The 19,710-nt window shown below is 19.6% G+C and overlaps 7 protein-coding genes and 1 long non-coding RNA gene across 11 annotated transcripts; 5 read left to right on the top strand and 3 right to left on the bottom strand.

Annotated features, from left to right (window-relative positions):
• The first annotated feature begins 340 nt into the window (after positions 1 to 340).
• Positions 341 to 965, top strand: LOC102654231. Its single transcript, XR_411641.3, has 3 exons — positions 341 to 393; positions 652 to 757; positions 850 to 965. It is a non-coding gene; the product is annotated as an uncharacterized LOC102654231 (long non-coding RNA).
• On the bottom strand, positions 461 to 3,151 carry LOC412620 (solute carrier family 17 member 9). 2 transcript variants are annotated; one of them, XM_396075.6, is made up of 9 exons: positions 3,041 to 3,146; positions 2,779 to 2,889; positions 2,294 to 2,640; positions 2,048 to 2,221; positions 1,546 to 1,678; positions 1,278 to 1,374; positions 1,024 to 1,189; positions 805 to 963; positions 461 to 726 (listed from the first exon to the last, which is right to left on the bottom strand). In XM_396075.6, exons 2-9 carry the CDS (start codon positions 2,838 to 2,840, stop codon positions 587 to 589), a joined length of 1,278 nt encoding a protein of 425 aa, XP_396075.2. In that variant the 5' UTR covers positions 2,841 to 2,889; positions 3,041 to 3,146; the 3' UTR covers positions 461 to 586. The 2 variants fall into 2 exon arrangements, with proteins under 2 accessions (XP_396075.2, XP_006569918.1); XM_006569855.3 differs by having other exon boundaries at positions 805 to 1,189; positions 3,041 to 3,151.
• A 1,121-nt stretch (positions 3,152 to 4,272) lies between these two features.
• Positions 4,273 to 8,114, top strand: LOC412675 (aspartate aminotransferase, mitochondrial). Its single transcript, XM_396131.7, has 8 exons — positions 4,273 to 4,487; positions 4,963 to 5,119; positions 5,202 to 5,330; positions 6,490 to 6,711; positions 6,826 to 6,982; positions 7,067 to 7,165; positions 7,234 to 7,550; positions 7,639 to 8,114. Exons 1-8 carry the CDS (start codon positions 4,402 to 4,404, stop codon positions 7,759 to 7,761), a joined length of 1,290 nt encoding a protein of 429 aa, XP_396131.3. The 5' UTR covers positions 4,273 to 4,401; the 3' UTR covers positions 7,762 to 8,114.
• A 432-nt stretch (positions 8,115 to 8,546) lies between these two features.
• On the top strand, positions 8,547 to 10,412 carry LOC412868 (ubiquitin recognition factor in ER-associated degradation protein 1). 3 transcript variants are annotated; one of them, XM_006569854.3, is made up of 5 exons: positions 8,547 to 8,702; positions 8,817 to 8,931; positions 9,006 to 9,160; positions 9,248 to 9,790; positions 9,857 to 10,022. In XM_006569854.3, exons 1-5 carry the CDS (start codon positions 8,700 to 8,702, stop codon positions 9,920 to 9,922), a joined length of 882 nt encoding a protein of 293 aa, XP_006569917.1. In that variant the 5' UTR covers positions 8,547 to 8,699; the 3' UTR covers positions 9,923 to 10,022. The 3 variants fall into 3 exon arrangements, 2 of the variants coding, with proteins under 2 accessions (XP_006569917.1, XP_396320.3); XR_411640.3 differs by lacking the exon at positions 8,547 to 8,702 and adding an exon at positions 10,283 to 10,412 and having other exon boundaries at positions 8,784 to 8,931; positions 9,857 to 9,974; XM_396320.4 differs by lacking the exon at positions 8,547 to 8,702 and having other exon boundaries at positions 8,784 to 8,931.
• LOC412869 (sarcoplasmic calcium-binding protein) lies at positions 10,283 to 12,701 on the bottom strand. Its single transcript, XM_396321.6, has 6 exons — positions 12,273 to 12,701; positions 11,344 to 11,457; positions 10,905 to 11,072; positions 10,682 to 10,822; positions 10,520 to 10,600; positions 10,283 to 10,445 (listed from the first exon to the last, which is right to left on the bottom strand). Exons 1-6 carry the CDS (start codon positions 12,396 to 12,398, stop codon positions 10,299 to 10,301), a joined length of 777 nt encoding a protein of 258 aa, XP_396321.3. The 5' UTR covers positions 12,399 to 12,701; the 3' UTR covers positions 10,283 to 10,298.
• Positions 12,702 to 13,515: 814 nt separating this feature from the next.
• On the bottom strand, positions 13,516 to 14,859 carry LOC725700 (vacuolar protein sorting-associated protein 29). Its single transcript, XM_006569853.3, has 4 exons — positions 14,709 to 14,859; positions 14,275 to 14,466; positions 13,954 to 14,189; positions 13,516 to 13,826 (listed from the first exon to the last, which is right to left on the bottom strand). The coding sequence occupies exons 1-4, from the start codon at positions 14,709 to 14,711 to the stop codon at positions 13,709 to 13,711; spliced, it is 549 nt and encodes a 182-aa protein (XP_006569916.1). The 5' UTR covers positions 14,712 to 14,859; the 3' UTR covers positions 13,516 to 13,708.
• Positions 14,860 to 15,026: 167 nt separating this feature from the next.
• Positions 15,027 to 17,107, top strand: LOC100576872 (cell cycle checkpoint control protein RAD9A). The gene is made up of 6 exons (XM_003251397.4): positions 15,027 to 15,238; positions 15,340 to 15,542; positions 15,632 to 15,796; positions 15,940 to 16,096; positions 16,164 to 16,335; positions 16,399 to 17,107. The coding sequence occupies exons 1-6, from the start codon at positions 15,205 to 15,207 to the stop codon at positions 17,090 to 17,092; spliced, it is 1,425 nt and encodes a 474-aa protein (XP_003251445.2). The 5' UTR covers positions 15,027 to 15,204; the 3' UTR covers positions 17,093 to 17,107.
• A 487-nt stretch (positions 17,108 to 17,594) lies between these two features.
• On the top strand, positions 17,595 to 19,140 carry LOC551715 (endonuclease G, mitochondrial). The gene is made up of 5 exons (XM_026439375.1): positions 17,595 to 17,919; positions 18,121 to 18,314; positions 18,384 to 18,620; positions 18,691 to 18,871; positions 18,982 to 19,140. The coding sequence occupies exons 1-5, from the start codon at positions 17,659 to 17,661 to the stop codon at positions 19,075 to 19,077; spliced, it is 969 nt and encodes a 322-aa protein (XP_026295160.1). The 5' UTR covers positions 17,595 to 17,658; the 3' UTR covers positions 19,078 to 19,140.
• Positions 19,141 to 19,710: the final 570 nt, after the last annotated feature.

Below are 19,710 nucleotides of genomic sequence, written 5' to 3'. Positions count from 1 at the left end.
ACTTACTAACCATTGCATTGGCTATTATTTTATTTATTATCAATTAAAAATATATTTTAATATTTATTATAATATGTTAAAGCTAATTTAAAATATTTTATAATGATAGTTAAAAAATCATCGTTTTAGAAATTATAACCATTTGCTTTCAATATCATACAATCGTACATAGATATCAGATTTAAGTATTATCCTTAGATTGTTATTATGTATTAAATATGATTTAACTTTGAATTGGCGTTAATCTTTCAAATTCGAGTAATTAATATTTATTTTTTTTTAATTTTTATAATTGAAATTTATTGAATATATACGAAAAATAATCAAAATTAAAACAAAACAATATTAAAATTAAGTAAAAATCTATTATCTATTAATTAACTGAAGTATAAGGTAAATATTTTTTATTATTAAAATATTTTTTATTATTCTCATATGCACAACATTAATATACACAAAATACAATTGATTTTATTAATATTTTATTTGTCTATACCTAAAAATCATTTATGCAACTTTTTAAAGTTACTTTCAAGGACAAGATTTATTTATAATAAATTAAAAGAATAACAAATTTAATAATATTTCATATAATTGCTTGTCCAGACCCAAATAATAAATATACTATACATCCTAATACATCTATTATAGCTATAAATATAAATACGACAGACCAGCTGTGTGTTACATGTAATATATGTCCAGAAAAGTATACTCCAAGAAATCCTGGAAATATTTTATATTATTATTTTTATTGGTAACGATAAAAAATATATATATTAATTTATAATTATATGTATATACCAGGTATGGCACCAACAGTATTCATTAATCCAAATACACTTCCAGAATGTTTTGGTGCAAGATCTGATGGGTTTACTGCAATTGCATTATTATGAAAACCTGAACCACCAATTATAAATGCAAGACAAATTATTGCACTTTGAAAAGTTTCCACTTTTGCTGAAATAATTTTAAATTTAATTCTATTATATAATTTTTTACGGAATATTATTTCCATACCTAAAAATAATAAACTTATGACTTCAATTAGAAAACATATTGTTTCAATTATTTTACGTGTTGCTGTAACAGAATACCCTGCTCTTATTATTTTCTCAGAAAGGGCTTTACCCAAAAATGTACAAGGTAACATAGATAGCCATGGTACCATATTTACAACCCAACCCTAAATATATATAAAACAATAAATAAAAATTCTAAACAAATGATATATTTAAACAATATAAGAAAAATATTTATTAATAATTAACTACCTTTACTTCTGGAAATGTATCATGAAAATACATTGGCATCCAAGATAATAATACAAAAAAACAATTATTTTGGCAAGCATGACCTATTACACATGACCTAAAAATAATGAAATTAATATGTAAAATTTATATATCTATAAATTTGTAATTACAATATTTATATAAGTATCCATATAACTTTATATATACTTTTTATATTAAGATTTGTGTCAGAAATTGTGTGACTTATGATAATTGAATTCAAATTGATCCCATGCACAATGATTACCAGAATGGAGGCTTTTTTAAAAGCTTCAACCAAGGCAAAGTGTAGGTAGTAGGTGACTTAGTAGAAGCTGCTTTTTCCTTAAAGGGTAGAGTATGATAACTTAATAATAATGTCCATGCCAAGCTTAAACCTCCTAAAACAATAAATTTTTTAGTAGAAATATATGTAATTTAATTTATTATATGATTTATATTTATCAATAAATGTATATATTATTCTATAATTTGATTTTTTAAAATTATAAATTAGAAATAATATATTTTTACAAACAAGTATAACATAAGTGTAAAAAATTTATTTATTAATTTAATATATTTTTTTATTCAATTAATATCTTCTCCTAACATATATATGTAAACATATAGGAAATATTGGTAAAATATATATCATATTATATTTATTAAATTAAAAATGAATGAATCAATTAAAGAAAATATTAATATTAATGTAAATTATAACATATAGTTAATATAATTAAATTATAATTATAATATTTATTTACCTAATGTTTGAAAAACTATTATCCAATTATAATTTTCTAATAAGTAAGAACCTAGAGATCCAGTGAGTAATGTGCCAAGAGCAGATCCTGATGTTAATAAACTAAAAAATGAAGCTCTTTCCGTTTCATGTAATCGTTGACTTATTAAACTAATCATACTAGGAAAATGCATTCCTGTAACATATGATATATAAAAAACAAATCATTTTTTACATTTTTCTTATTGAATTTATTAATTTCGAATACCTTGAAATGCACCATTTATCGTTCTTATTGTTGCTACTAATAATACAGAATTATCATTTTTTGAAAAAAAATCTATAACTTCTGGCATAAAAAATGTTGTCATAGACCATCCAAGAGCAGAAATTAATAAAACTTTCTGTCCTCCAATTTTATCACTAATATAACCACTAGCAACTTGTGTTAATGTATAACCCCAAAAAAAACTAGATAATATTATTCCAGAATCTGGTTTGGACCATTGTTTTTCCATACTTATTATTGGCATTAATAAAGGAACAGATGTTCTTGTAGCATATATAAGACAAGTACCACATAATAATGATAAAAACCATTTTTGTCTTTCCTTCCTAAAAAAAAATTGTTTTATGATTTTATATGCTAACATATGTTATTAGATATCATTAACTTAAAAAAATAATCTAATAAAAAAGATAAAAAAAATTTTTACAAATTATTTTTGTAATATTTTAATACAAAATAATTACCTTGACCAAAATGAATTTGTTTTTTCATCTTGAATTAATCCTAAAGATATTTGCATTTGCATTTCTCATCAAATAATTTCGTTGGTAAATAATTTTTTCCATATAACTAAACTATTAAAATATAAATTATAAATATATATTTTTTTTTCCTAAAAATATAATATATATATATATATATATATATATATATATATATATATATATATATTTATATATATTCTGTGAATTAATAGCAAAAAAATTAAAATAAAACTATACCTACTTTTCATATATGAATTTATATAATTATGAATTTATAAATTCAAGTCATCATTGGTTAATATAACTCAATTTGTTATGAATATTTATTAATAATTCTATCAAGAAAATAATACATTAATAACACAGTTAATTATTTTTCTTCTTAATTATATCACAGAAATATAATGATTATGTGTATTTACTTTTGTTTATTTTAGCTGATAAGTTGTTTAAATAAATATAAATTTTATTCTTTTTACATAGAAATAGATTGAAAGATAGAAATATACATTGATTAATATACACATTGACGTTGCATTATTTGAAAACTTCATAGAATAAGTAACGTCAATAATATGAAGTTGCTTTTCAAATATATAAGCGCGAAAATATGTAATGAAACAGGATAACATATATTTAATACATATTCTGATATATTTTTATATTTGTTTTGCTTTCATTCTTCAAAATTAAAAATTTGTTTATATTCTTTATATTATTATTATTGTTGTTGTTGTTGTTGTTGTTGTTATTGTTGTTGTTGTTATAAAATTTAGTTGTAAATATCTAATAATATTTCTTCAATACTTTTAAGTTCTAAAAAAATTTTTATTTAAAAAATTAAAAATTAAAATTATTTATGTGATTTATATAAATAAAATAGAAATGTGTATTTTTATTATAATGCTATCAGAAAAAAATCATCGATCAATGAAACGAAATCTGATTAATGAAAATCTAGAGAGATCCTAAAAAGATAGACTTTGCGAAAAAAAAATGAATAATCGATTCATTTAATATATAAATACTCGATTTCATATCTTATAAATTACTTATTTTGAATTTTTACGCATTCTAGCAAAATGCTTCAGTATTCCATGGGCACCAACTTATACAAATCAAATTCTTAAATGATTGTTAAATCTCTAATTTATATAATAATAATAATAATAATCTTATTATTATAAAAATTAATAAAAATGAAATTTATTGAAAATGAAATTCAAAAAGATATATATACATATTATAAATTGAATTATTATGTTCATTCGATAAATGAGAATTTAAATTCAACAAATTTAATTGTATCAATTAAATTACTAAGAAAATAATTAAAATAATTAAAATATTATAAATTATATTAATATAAAAATATGTATTATCTATCATTTTATTTTTGTGATTTTAATCTTTTATAAAATATTTATCATTTATTTTTATGTAATATTTTCTTTTCATTTTCAAATTTTGTAATTTCAAATCTATTAAACACCTTATAGAACAAGTGTTCGTATGTTCTATACGGTAGTAGTTAATACGTTCAATTCATTGAATTGAAAGCGATAAGTGAATGGATTGACATTTTATTATATTATTAATAAAATGGCTCAAAATAAGATTAAATTTGCATTCAGTTATAATTTATTTAACAAGAACAAAGTTGCTTTATATGGCATTAGATCAATGGGGTAAGATCTCACAATTGAGTAACCTTATTTTTTTTTAAATAACTTATCTTTGAATTATAGAATATAATAAATTAAAATTATTAATACTTCGTGAATTTAGATGCGAAATTAAATTTGTTCTTTGTTTTTATTTTTTTTAAATTTTAAATAACATAAATACATGAAATTGAACGAATTGGCTAAAAAAATATAAAATCATTATCAAATTATGAACAGCTTTTGGAAAATATTCATTTTGATGAATCAATAAAGATAAAAATTTGAATGTGATTTTAATTCTAAAAAATTAATAATTATGAACTTAAATACAAATATAAATTATTATAAATATATTTTTTTGAAATTGATATTGAATTTTGATAAAAATTAGCATGAAATGTTAAAAATAATATTTTATTAATATCATGATATTAATTATTTTATATAAAATTTTAACATATATTAAATTAATATTAAATTATTTTATATATTATAGTACATGGTGGCCTCATGTAAAAATGGGCCCACCAGATGCAATTTTAGGTCTTACAGAAGCATACAAAAAAGATCAAAATCCAAATAAAGTTAATTTAGGAGTTGGTGCTTATCGAGATGATAATGGTAAACCATTTGTTTTACCAAGTGTACGAAAGGTATATATATTTAAAAGTAGTTAAAATATGTTTAAAAACTACATAATTTTTTTTTAATTTTATAAATTTAAATGTTTAATAGGCAGAAGAAAAAATTAAAACTAAAAATATGGATAAAGAATATGCACCAATTGCAGGAAGTTCAGATTTTTGTAAACAAAGTATTAAATTGGCACTTGGTGATAACAGTGATGTTGTTAAAAATGGTTTAGTATGTATTATATATAAAATATATTTTTTTAGAAATATGAGATGTAGATAAATTGAAGTTTATTTTCTTAGATATAAAGTATAAATAAAAAATAAAAAAAAAAAATACATATACATATATATACTTATATATATTATATATCTGTATTTATTAATTTTCAGAAATATATGGTATAATAAATATCTTATATTGAATTATAAGAAAAATTGATAATCTAATATATATTTGATTAATATTAGATGTTTAATATTTTTTTTAATATTTTTAATGATTAATGTTCAATTATTAATTTTTATTTATTAATACATAATTTATAATTTTTAAAAATTTTACTATTTATATTTTCAAAAATTCACATTACAAATTTATCGTTTTATATAAAAATAATAACATAACATATAATAATAATATAATATAAAATATAAACAATTTTGAAAATTATAACAAATATACATAACAAATTTTTAAAATTATTACATATATTATTTTTAAAAATATTTTAATTTAAAATTTGTAAATATATAATATATATAGATATAATATATGTATTATGTTTTTTTTTATTTTAATATAATAAAAGATTTATTTTTTTTTATCATAATATATAAGAAAAATAAAATTTAAAAATTAAAGTGAAAAATTAATTAATAAAAGAAAATCAAAAATAATTTTTTATTGAATTTGATTCTAAAAAATTATTTTAAAAAATTTATATATATTCTTATATATGTATTTGATGATCATAAGAAATCCTTTCAAGATAATCTTGAAAATAATTTTAAGATTTTAAATTTTTGTCTATTTACATATTTGAAATTGATCATGAAAACAATAAAAATCTATTGTATGTAACAATCATTAATAAAATACAATATTCATTTTAAAAATATAAAAATATATTTATAGATGCAATTATAAATATATTCAATATGATTGTAATTTTAATATATGAGGAATAATTTAAAATAAAAAATGATTAAATAATATTTTAATATTTTTAAAATATTAAATATTATTTAGATATGTAATCATTATATATTATATATTAACACATATTTAATTTTTTTTAAATATAATTTTTACATTTTATAATTTTATAATTTTATTTTATAATTTTTAATATAAAATTAGTTTATAATTTACAATTTATATTTTGTAGAATGCTACTGTTCAAGGAGTTTCTGGTACAGGTTCACTTTATATTGGATCACTTTTTCTATCGCAATTCTTTTCTAGTAATAAAGAAATATATGTGCCAAAACCTACTTGGGGAAATCATAGTCAAATATTTAGACTTGCTGGGCTTCCAATGAAATTTTATCGTTATTATGATCCAAAAACATGTGGATTAGATTTCAATGGTGCTTTAGAAGATTTATCTGTTAGTAATGTATAAATATTATAAATGATAAATAATATTTACAAATTATAAATGATGAAATATTATAAATGATAATATATTTACAAATTCTATTTATAATATTATATTTTACAGAAAATACCAGGAAAATCTATTGTTCTTTTTCATGCTTGTGCTCATAATCCCACTGGTGTTGATCCTAATCAAGATCAATGGAAAGAATTGGCTGAAACAGTAAAGAGGAGAAATCTCTTTCCCTTTTTTGATATGGCATATCAAGGGTTTGCTTCAGGTAGAATAATGAAAAAATTAAATAATTTAATTTTTAATGATATACGAAAATTTTTATTTTAAAATATTTTGATACAAATTCTAGGCAGCCTAGAGAATGATGCTTTTGCTGTTAGATACTTTGTGAAAAATGGAATTGATATTATGTTAGCCCAATCATATGCAAAAAATATGGGTTTATATGGTAAACATATTAAATATAATTTTATTATAATCTTTTTTGAAAGATTTTTGAGTTATAAATTTTTATAGGTGAACGTGTAGGAGCATTATCAATAATTACATCCAACAAAGAAGAAGCAGATCGTGTACTTTCACAATTGAAAATTATAATTAGACCAGCATACTCCAATCCACCAATTAATGGTGCTAGAATTGTTAATGAAATCTTAGAAGATTCTGATTTAAGAAAACAATGGCTTATTGATGTAAAAACAATGGCTGACCGTATTATTTCTATGCGTCAAACATTGACTGATAATCTTAGAAAATGTGGTAGTACTCGTGATTGGTCACATATTACAAATCAAATTGGAATGTTTTGTTTTACTGGTCTTAAAAGTTCTGAGGTATTATATTCAATATTGTTTATTTTTATTATAATGTATATTGTTATTAATAATTTACTTTTATTTGTTTGTATTATTTATTTTATAGGCAGAAAAACTTATAAGAGACTATAGCATTTATTTGACAAAGGATGGTAGAATATCTGTGGCAGGAGTAACAACAAAAAATGTAGAATATGTTGCAGAAGCTATGCATAATGTTACAAAATAATTAAATATTTCTACATTTCATCAAATTCCTTTAATTAGATAAATAATATTTTTTCTAATATAAATTATATTAATTATTATATTATATATATATATATAAATATATATAAATAATTATATATATTTTTTATAATATTATATGATATTATAATAAATATATATATTATATATATATAAATAATTAATTATAATAATAATAATTATATATATAAATAAAATAATATATATAAATATGTACTTTATATCAAATGCATTTAATTTTGCACGTTATTTTTATAAAAAAAAAACACTGCAGGCAGTACTATTGTAATGATGCATTAATATAATATAAATTTTATGTTATTTCTTTATCAATATGATTATTTATTGAGATGATCCTTTATAATTCTCATAAATTATATTATTATTATTCTATTCTGTTATATATTCAATAATAAAAGAGTTTATAATATTAATTTATTTTTTTAATATAATTTTAATGCATTATTTTATATGTTCAATAATTCAATACAATTTTTAATATAATATAATTAATTAATTTAAATTAATATAGATATTACTTATTAATCATAAAAATAAAAATTTTTGTAAAATATATTAAGTTTTATAATAAAAATTTTTACAAATTATTACTTTTACAATAAAAACTCCTTTTAAAGATTATCTTATAATAATTTAATAATCATGTTAATTTTTGTTAAATTCAATTATATTTGTTTAACTATTGTACTAATCAAAATAATTTAAATATAACAAAGGTATAAAAAAATCCGCTAGGTGCATTTCGAATCATCTGATATATACATGTGTATACAATAAATCGTCTGTTTTGTGTATAGCATATGTCATAGTTATAAGTTATACTAAAAATTAACAAATTTTTAAAAAAATTCTATCATTTATAGAACTTCGGAAGAGTGTTATAACAAATATATAAATATGGTAAAAAAAACTATATAATGAAATGAAAAATAATGATCAAATATTTTTTATTCAATAAACTCTCTAATAAAGCAAGGTTAAGTTGTGTTGACTAAAATGACTTTTCATTTTCAGTTTGGATTTAACATGTTTCCGGAGATTGTAAGACCTTTCAACAATCATTATAGATGTTTTTCTGTATCAATGTTACCGGGTACATATCGACGAGATGTAGAACGTGGAGGAAAAAGTACATATACCCATAAAATTTATTATAATTTATGCACAAATAATAAGTAAAAGATTATAAATTATTGTTTTTAGTAATCATGCCACCTTCAGCTTTAGAACATCTTACAAGATTAAACATTAGATTTCCTATGCTATTTAAATTAAGTAATGAAAAAACGAATAGAATTACTCATTGTGGTGTTTTAGAATTTGTTGCAGATGAAGGAAGAGTTTATTTACCTTGTTGGGTAAGTTTCAATTTTAAGTATTTTATTATTAATTGTAGATATATATATAATATAATTCAATATGCTTTTATAACAATGTGATTACAGATGATGTATAATCTTTTATTACAAGAAGGAGATCTAATAAATGTTGAAAGTGTAAATTTACCTGTTGCAACATTTTCACGTTTTCAACCTCAATCTGAAGATTTTCTAGATATTACAAATCCTAAAGCTGTTTTAGAAAATGGATTAAGAAATTTTGCTTGTCTCACAACAGGTGATATTATTGCCATAAAATATAATCAAAGAATATATGAAATGTGTGTTTTGGAAACAAGACCTGGCCCAGCAGTTACTATCATAGAATGTGATATGAATGTTGAATTTGCTCCTCCACTGGGATATGTAGAAAAAGAAACTAAGAAGGATGAAAATGTAGTAGATCCTGCAGATTTAATGCCAGCCCCATCTGGTTTTGTACCATTCAAAGGAGAAGGTAATAGATTGGATGGCAAAAAACGTAGAGATTTTGCAAAACCAGAAGTAACTACAAATAAACCAGCTTATGTTAGAGGAATACCGGATTATGATTACAAAATAGGAACACTTACATTCTTGCGTATTATTAAGCCTGTAAATAATAAAGAGGTATATTGAAAATTTTTTTAATAATATTTTTTAATAATTTTTATTATACAATATATATTCTTATAGGCAAAAGATCAAGATGAATTTAAAGCATTCACTGGTGAAGGTTTTTCTCTTAGAAAGTCAAAATAATTAAATAATTAGTGATTTATTTATTTTCATACAATTACATGTATTTGTAAAAGTGAGTATTTATATTTGTAATTAAACTGTTGTACTTTTTAACAAACAATTTTATATAAGTTCTTCAATCATTATATTACTTATAAGAATTTTTATTTAATATATATTATTTTCTTATTCAATATATGTTTAATATATGTATATAAATTTTTAATTTTTAAATTCATATTTTTAATTTATATCATAGGATAATTTATATTTTAATCTATTTCATATAAATCCATATTTAACTTAACAATTTTAGATATGAGATTAAAAAGTTTTATATTATAAAAATAATTAATATATAATATTTATCACAAATTATAGGCTTGCAATAAGAAATTTAATCTATCAATGGACCCCAGAAATATTTACTGGGTTTTGTAGGATCCTCTGTTAAGAAAAATTCACGACCCAATATTATAAATTCTTTGGAGCTGATTTTACCATCATCATTAATATCAATATGACTAAAGGAGATAATTGCATCCTATAAATAATATAAATATTTATTTTTATTTTTTTTATATTAATTATTATACAAAAATATATAATCTTACTTACATCATGTGTAAGTCCTAAACATTGGAAAAATAATTTATATTCTTGTATAGAAATTTCGCCATTATGGTCTTTATCTACTGCCTGCAATTTTTTTTAAATAATATATTTAAAATATTTTTTAATATTATTATTTTATATAAAAATATATTTTTGAAAACATACTTTGAATAAAAATGGCAAAAAATGATGACATTTTTTTTTCAATGATGAATCATTAAGAACATGTTGCATTTTTTCTAGATATTTTTCAACACAAATAAGATTATATGGACTAATTTCTCCCCATTGTTCTTCCCACATTTCCTATACATAATATTCATATATATAATAGAATTGATATTCTATTTTCATGCATAAAATATATATATATATAAGGTTGACTTACATTTAATACTTTTTTGAATTCAACTTTAGCTTCTAAAGTCAAGTGTCCTAAATCACAAAATCTTTTTCTAAACAACATAAAATCATCATAACTAATAATACCATCTTTATTAACATCCAAATGACTATGTAATGTTCGCATTTTTCTTCTCCAAAAAATTGATTGTCCCTAATAAATAAAAATTAAAAAAAATAATAATTATTGATTTAATGATCAAAAGAGAAAAAAATAGATTTATACATAAAAAATATATTAATTAAAACGTATTAATTGAATATAAATTTATTTCGAAATTTTTTAAATTAATTATATTTATACGATAATTAAATATCAAAAAAAATAAACGACAAATAATTTTTAAAAAATATAACATTTTTATGATTTATTAAAAATAAATAAATGTTAAAATATATTAAGTAATAAAAAAAAAATGTTTTACCTTTTCTTGTTCATTGTCTGAATCGTTATCAATTATTTGTTCATTTAAAGAGATTGAAGTACTTATTTGATGCACATTTTTTGTATTATACGTTTCCGGGACATATTTATAATACTAAAAATAAAATAATTAAAATAAATATAAAGAAAATATATATTTATTTTTATGAAAATTTTAATCGAAATTATATCATAATATTACATTGCAGCACATATTAGAATCGTAAATATAATTGGAATATATTATATGTAATTTAATATGTTCAATGCAATGTAAAATTAATGATAGATTAATAATAGATAAATTTATTTCTTGATTTTTTTAACAAAATATTAAATTCATTTATATAAAATTACAATTATATATAAAATAATAAATATATAAAATTTATATAAAATTACAATGAATTAAAAAAATATTTAATTTTGTAAATGAACAATTTTGATAAAGTTATAAAATTTTTCAAAGATCGATATTTTTTTATAGATATAGACATTAATAATTAAAATAGAATAATATATGTTTCTTATATTCTTTTTTGTTTTATTTTTTTTTTTTTCTTTATATTTATATATATAAAAGATATTTATATTTATATACATTTATATTTTGTATTTGAAAGAATATAAGAAGAGATAATAAATTTTAAACTTTGGTTTCTATAAAAATCTTAAAAAATAAAAAAAAGAAAAAAGCAAACAATTGCCTGAAACTTATCTAAAAGATTAGGATAGTTTCAGTTATTTGTACATAAGAATACTTTCCGTATTCATAATTCATAAATCAAAATAAATACAAATCTTAAATAATATTTTTTATTTTAATAATTTAAATTTATTATTAATACAAATATTTTTTTAATTATAATAATTAATTAGAGATTTATTATATATTAGATTTTATTTTATATAATATAAAAAATAAATTACCTGTTTACAATATGATTGAATGGTATTTTGTTTTTGTGGTATTTTACAATATAAAAGAGCCATTTTTTCAAAACACTTATTAGAAATTATAAATCTTAAACCAGTTTGTAATAATATTGTTGTCATTTTAACTTAAATTATAAATTTTCTTTATGCAACAAAAATAACAACATCAACCTAAAACCGTTTGAGAATCAATTGTGAAGAAAAAGAATAATGGGCCCTTTTTGATGGGTCGGTAGGTCTCAAATTCTCCTCTTTGTTCTTTGCGCATGCGCAGTAGTGTTCATCTGTCCTCCTTTTTCTTTCTATTCCTTGATTACGAGCCTCGATGCACGTCCCCTTCTTTACAGAGATAAAATCATAAGCGTGACATCGATAAAATTGAAAAAAAAAATTTTTTAAATTTGATAAATATCAAAAAATGTTGTATTTAAATTTAAACATTAATAATTTGCTACTATTAACATTAATTGCATTATTAATACATAATTTATATTTTTTTATAAAATGTAACTATAATATTTTTGAGTTTATTTCAATAAAAAATCGAATTCAAATAAATTTAATTTTTGAATAATAATTTTATATATATAATTTTATTTTTAAATAAAAATAATTTTATAATTAGAAATATATATTTTACAATAAAATATATTATTTATATAAAATTTGTATTTTATGCTTTAATATAAATAAATGAAAATTAATAAATAAATAAATAAACATTAATACATATGTATCAAAATTAATATTTAATAATTTTAAAATTAAAAGTATAGTTTTTATATAATAGTTTATATAATGAAGAATATTTTATTAAGTAATATATATTAATAAGACTATTCAGATTTATTTATAGTAATAAAAATATAAAAATATGCTTTATTTTTCTTTATTTTCTACGCCCATGTTTAAAATTATCAATGTATCATAATGTGAAGAAATTTTACGTTTGATTAGATTTAAAAACAAATAAAATTGTAAAACAAAAAGAGAATATAAAAATCAAATATAAATATATACAAAAAGATGAATCATCAAAATAAATCAAATTTATATGTATATATATAAATACATAGATTTGAATATACATAAATTTGAACGATGAAACGTGACGAAAAACATGAAACGATCTAATTGATTAATACGCAAATATTATTTTTTTGTAAAACAAATATTATAAAAAAGAATGCAATTATCATTACAATCAATATTAATTATTAAATAAAATATGTGATAATTTATATATAATATGTTTATTTACATCAAGTGTATTATACAATTACACTTATTTTTCATAAATGCTTAAATGTTAATGTATATAAAGTTAATATTTTATATGTATAAATTTTATATAATGTTGAATTTCATTATTATAAATAAAGAAATCTCATCATAATATATATCTTATATTTTAAGATTTTATATATATTTTAATTTTTCTTGTATTCTATTCTTTCAACTTTTACTTCATCACCAACAAGTTGATAAACATAAGTTACAACTGTCGAACTTTGAATATCCATAAGAACAAAAGAAGGGATAACTGATCTATAAATATAATATATAAATATATAAATATAATATAATATAATATAACATATAAATATAATATGTATATCAATATTTATACATATATGAATAATATTTAAAATTTTCTTTATATCATCGATCTTACGTGTCAAGAGGATTATATGCTCCGGTTGCTGAACCAGGATTAATATAAAATTTGTTTTCATGTTCATATGCTTCAAATTTATGTGTGTGACCTGATATCAAAATATCAACATCTAATTGTCTTTGAATTAAAGCTAATGATTCTGGATCACCCCAGGGTACTACTTGATGTCCATGTGATAAACCTATTCTAAATTGACCAACAGTGACAACTTTTTGTTCTGGATAATTTAAATTCTATAAATAAAAAAATTAATGTAATATTAAAATTTAATATTAAAAAATTATCAAAATATTTAATAGCATTAAATAAGATATATACCTCATCAAAATCTCCTCTAACAACATGTACATCACTGGCTAATGTTTTCAAATAATCGTATGATTCTTTTGTACAAAGATTACCTGTACATAGAATATGTTGTATTCTACCAGGTACCAATAATTTCTTAAATTTACTTGGAAGACTACTACATCTGTGTGGAATGTGTAAATCTCCCAATACTAAAACAAGCTATAAATATTAAATCTTTAATAAATATAATAAAAAATTTACAAATAAATGTTACAATTGAATATTGATATATATTTTAAATTTATCAATACTAAAAATAACTAATAATAATAAAAATTAATAATAAAAGATATTTAATTAAAAAATTATTTAATCTTGAGGTTAGATTAAAAATTCAAGAAATTTATACTTACAATTAAATAGTTAATTTTAATCAATAATATTCTATTTTATTTACTTACCATGACGGATATAATAATATATATTTATGAAATTCTTATTTTTCTTAACGTTAATATTTACTTTATCGCATTTGTTAACAATAAGATTCATAAACTTCTCAAACAAACTATTGGAATTGAAAGTATATTTGACAGATAAACTTTCGATTTTCGAGATTCGAGATTATGTTAATCGTCGATTATTCTTACAATGCGCTAAAATATGAACTATATATTCTTATTCATAGTATATATTTCGTTACAATTTATATAAATTTTGTGAAATGTATGTGAATTTATGTTTATTATTTATTTATAATAATTATTTAAATTTTATATAAATAAACAAATTTTAAAATTATGATTAATTGAACAAATGAAGTTGTTTAATGTATTGTATCTTAAATTACATATAATATTATGAATTCCTTTTGTTATTTTTTTCTAAATAATCATTAAATTTAAACTTATTTGATGTATAATCTATAAGAAATATTTTAATGAAAAAAAATTCAACATGAAGTGTGTTATACCAGGAGCAAATGTAAAAAGTACGTTACTTCGTTTAGGTTATGTTTTTTATTGATTTTTTATTTAAACAATATTAAAAATAAAATAAATATATTAACAATTAAACATAAATATACATTAGTTTTAGCAAAAGCTATACATGCATTATCAAAAATTGGAGAAGAAATGTACATAGAACCACAAGAAAATGTTTTATCATTCCGCACTGTTAATATGGCAAATTCTGCATATGCAGATTTTACGTTTTTTCAATGTTATTTTTCATATTATGTTTATGGTGATTTACAAGAAAATGATGCATTGAAATGTAAAATTTCAATGAGGGTAATAAGATATTATATTCTTATTATAATATAGTATAATATTACAAATTTTATATTTTACATCATACAAAATATTTTTTTATGTTACAGAGTGCGATGACTGTATTTAAGGCTTCGAATGTAATTGACAAACAGGTAGAAACATGTCATATTAGATTAGAACCAAATGCATCTGAAATTTTGTTTATTTTAAAATATAAAAATAGTATTACTAAAACTCATTTATTGCCCATATTAGACTGTGAAATATTACAAGTATGTATCACAAATTTTTAGTAAAATTTCTTATTTTAATTTATTTATATTTATTATATATTTTATATTTATTATAATTTATTATATATTATATTATATTATATTTATTTATAATATTATTTATATTTTACTATATTTTTTAGACTATATATAATAAAGACTGTGCTTCAATTAAGCTTTCATCTCAGCCACGAGTATTAGGGGATGCAATACAAAATTTTCATCAACATTTAATTGAAATAACACTTGAAGTTTCAACACAAAAGCTTTTATTAAGAAATTATGTTGATGATAGCTCTGGTAAATTTAAATATAATAATAGAAATAATTTATTTTTATTATGGAATAAAATTAAAAAATTTATTAGGTTTATCAAATACAACACGTACACAAGTTGCACTTGGAAAGGGAGAATTTGATCAATATGATATTGGTAGTGAAACATCAATTACCTTTTGTATGAAAGAATTTAAATCTATTTTAACTTTTGCAGAAATTGCAAATATACCAATTATTATATATTTTGAAGGAGCAGGAAGGTAAAAACTAATAATATATAATGTAAAAGGTAAAAATTAATAAAGTTCATTAATATTTTTTAGACCTGTTATATTTGTATTAAAAAATCAATCATTTGAAGTAAATTTAGTATTGTCCACATTAAATTCTGATGCAGATAGTCAAACGGAAACAACAATCAATAAACAAGAAGAAAAACTTATGAGAAAAAGAACAATAAACAAACGAGTTTCTAAGAAAAATAATAATAAATCTAATAGAATTAAAAATAAATCAATTAAATCTGATAACATGTTAGGAAATATTACTCTTAGAAAACCACATTCATGTTTTATGGAGGAAAAAAAAGAACAAAATAATTCTAAAGAGCAACTTAATTTACCAGAAACAACAACAAAAGATAATCAAAATGTAAATAAAGTAAATACTTTGCCAATAGAACAAAATATTCAAGAAAAATTTCAAAATAATTCTTCATATAGTTGTGACATAATTACAAAATTTAATAAAACATCTATAAGTGAAAAGAAGTTGATAAATTCTGAGTTTACAATAACAAAAAGAAAATCTAGAAATGATGAAATTGATAAGCAAGACAATTCACATCATGATAATATTATTGCAATAGAAAATGAAATACCAAATTCGCCTCCTCCACCAACCAAAAAAGCTCGTTTGATTCTTCAAAAATGTTTTCAAACAACATTTGATCCAAGAACATTACCTGGATATGATATAGTTTTAGCCAAAGATTCAGATGAAGATTGTAGCGAATAAAAAGATTTATTTTTATATTTGAATTTTAATCATTAGTTTTAGTCTAATTAATATAAATTTTAATTTATGTTATTATATATATTATATTATGTTATTATAAATGTATCTTGCAGATAAACATATACAATGTATAAATACAATGTGTAATGTAAATGTGTGTGTGCGCGCGTGCGTGTATGTTAAATATAAAAAATAGAAACACATGTAAAAATGAATAATATAAATATAATAATTATTTTAATATTTAATACAAATATAAAATTTTGATTTTTATAAAAAATTGTTTTTATTTAATACTTATATTTATAATTTAATTATATTTTTTATTGTTTAATCTTTTTTCTGAAAGAATGTATTGTAAAAAAAGGAAGTATATCTTAAAGATTATATCTTTATCTAAAAAAGTAATGAAATTACTTTTCATGATTGCCTACGTAGATTTATTTTATATATTTATATTTGCGCATGTGCATAGATAATATATTATATGTATCAAGTTACGAAATTTTGACTTTAATATATATAATTGTTAAAAATATATTGAGAGATCATAATTAATTAAAAATATGAAACCAATAATACGAATTATTATAAAATTAAGTACTGCAACAACTATAGGTTTTAGTGGTTGGTATCTGGGAAAGTATTCGGAACAAAAACGACATTTGAATACAGAAATAAGAGACAGTGGAAATATTTTTTCGAATGTAAACATCAAAGAAATGCCTGGTTTGCCTTTATTTGGAACTGTTTCGGCAGCAGTTCCTACAGAATTTAATACAGAAATGGGTTCAAAATTATCATCAACAGCTACTAGAATATCTGAAGTAAGTTATGTATAAAATATTTAACCTCGATAAATGTGAATAAATAATATCAAAAGTTTACATTTATTCTTACATTAATGTTTGAGATCATATTAATATTTTTTTTTACATTTATTTATTTGTAATATAGATATAAGATAAAAGAAATATGCAATTTATATAATAATGTAAATTATATAATTTTTAATCCTTTTTTTATAGATTATGAAATACGGTTTTCCTGGATTAGATCATGTTAGGTCTTATGAAGATTTTGTCCTTTCTTATGACAGAAGAAATAGAGTAGCACATTGGGTTTTTGAACATTTAAATAAAGAAAAATTACAAGCTAATCAGGAAATATCACGTAGTAAGTGTGAATTCAAATCAGATCCAAGTATACATCCTTTTTTTAGGTAAATATTTATAATTTATAATTATATAATATTTTTATACTAATATTTTAATAATTTTATTGAAATCAGAGCAGAAAATAATGATTACAAAGGCAGTGGATATGATCGTGGACATTTAGCAGCAGCTGGAAATCATAAATGTGCTCAAAAACACATAAATGAAACATTTTTTCTCTCAAATATTTCACCACAAGTAGGTGTAGGTTTTAATAGGGATTCTTGGAATAGATTAGAAAAATATGTTAGACATTTAACTAAAATTTATAAGGATGTATATGTATGCACAGGTCCTTTGTATTTGCCAAAGTAAGTTTAGTAAAACTTATTATTTGATATAATTTATTCATTAAATATTCTAAATATATTATTATTACAGAATAGAGGCTAATGGAAAAAAATATGTTCGATATGAAGTTATTGGTACAAATCATGTAGCAGTACCTACTCATTTCTATAAAATAGTTGTTGGTGAAACACACGATTCAAAATTAGAAATGGAAGCATTTGTAATGCCAAATACTCCTATAGATGATAATACACCTTTAACAAATTTTCAAGTAAATTAATATCAATAATATTTTTGTATAACAATTTATAAGAATTTATGAATATTTTTTATTATATGTATATTTTGAAACAATTAATGACAATGGATATCTTATAACAGGTGCCACCAGAAAGTATAGAACGTGCTGCTGGGCTTTTATTTTTTGATAAAATCTCACGTGATAAATTAAATAAAATAAATGGGAAAAAAGTATGAAAATTAGAACATAAAACAATTAAACAAAATTAAAGTAAATAAGATATTTAATTTTAATAGAATTTTGTTCAAATAATTTATAAATTGATAAATTTTACATTTTATAATATTGATGAACATTCATTTATGTAAAAGATATTTTTATATAATATTTTATATATAATTATATAAAATATTTTAATAGATTTAAAATCTTGAAAAAACAATGTGATAAATAAATTTTATCATAATCTTTTTTTTTAGATCGAATTTCATGTAAATTCAATCATTTTTAAAAATAATGAAAATATAAATATTAATTATGAAATAAAGAAACGTATGTAAATTATTTTGTATATAAGTACAATAATACAATAATTGTTAGGACCAAATTCTGTCGTTCAATTCATTTTGAATTGAATCAATTTTATTATAATATAATATAGTATAGTATAAATATTTACAATTTATACATTTTATACATATTTCGGTAATTTTGAAATTATGAAATATTGCATAGTGAATTTGGCATTATTTTGTCCATTATTGTTTGTAAATATTTTGTGCAATTACTTTTATAAAAAGTTATAAATAATTTATTACATATTTATAGGTACTGGGAATATTTACTACTTCTTTTATACATATATTATA

This window comes from Apis mellifera, linkage group LG3 (assembly GCF_003254395.2).
Source record: "Apis mellifera strain DH4 linkage group LG3, Amel_HAv3.1, whole genome shotgun sequence".
Taxonomy (NCBI): Eukaryota; Metazoa; Arthropoda; class Insecta; order Hymenoptera; family Apidae; genus Apis; species Apis mellifera.
The sequence above is the reverse complement of the archived record's forward strand: the minus strand, read 5'-3'. Positions and strand labels throughout refer to the sequence as shown.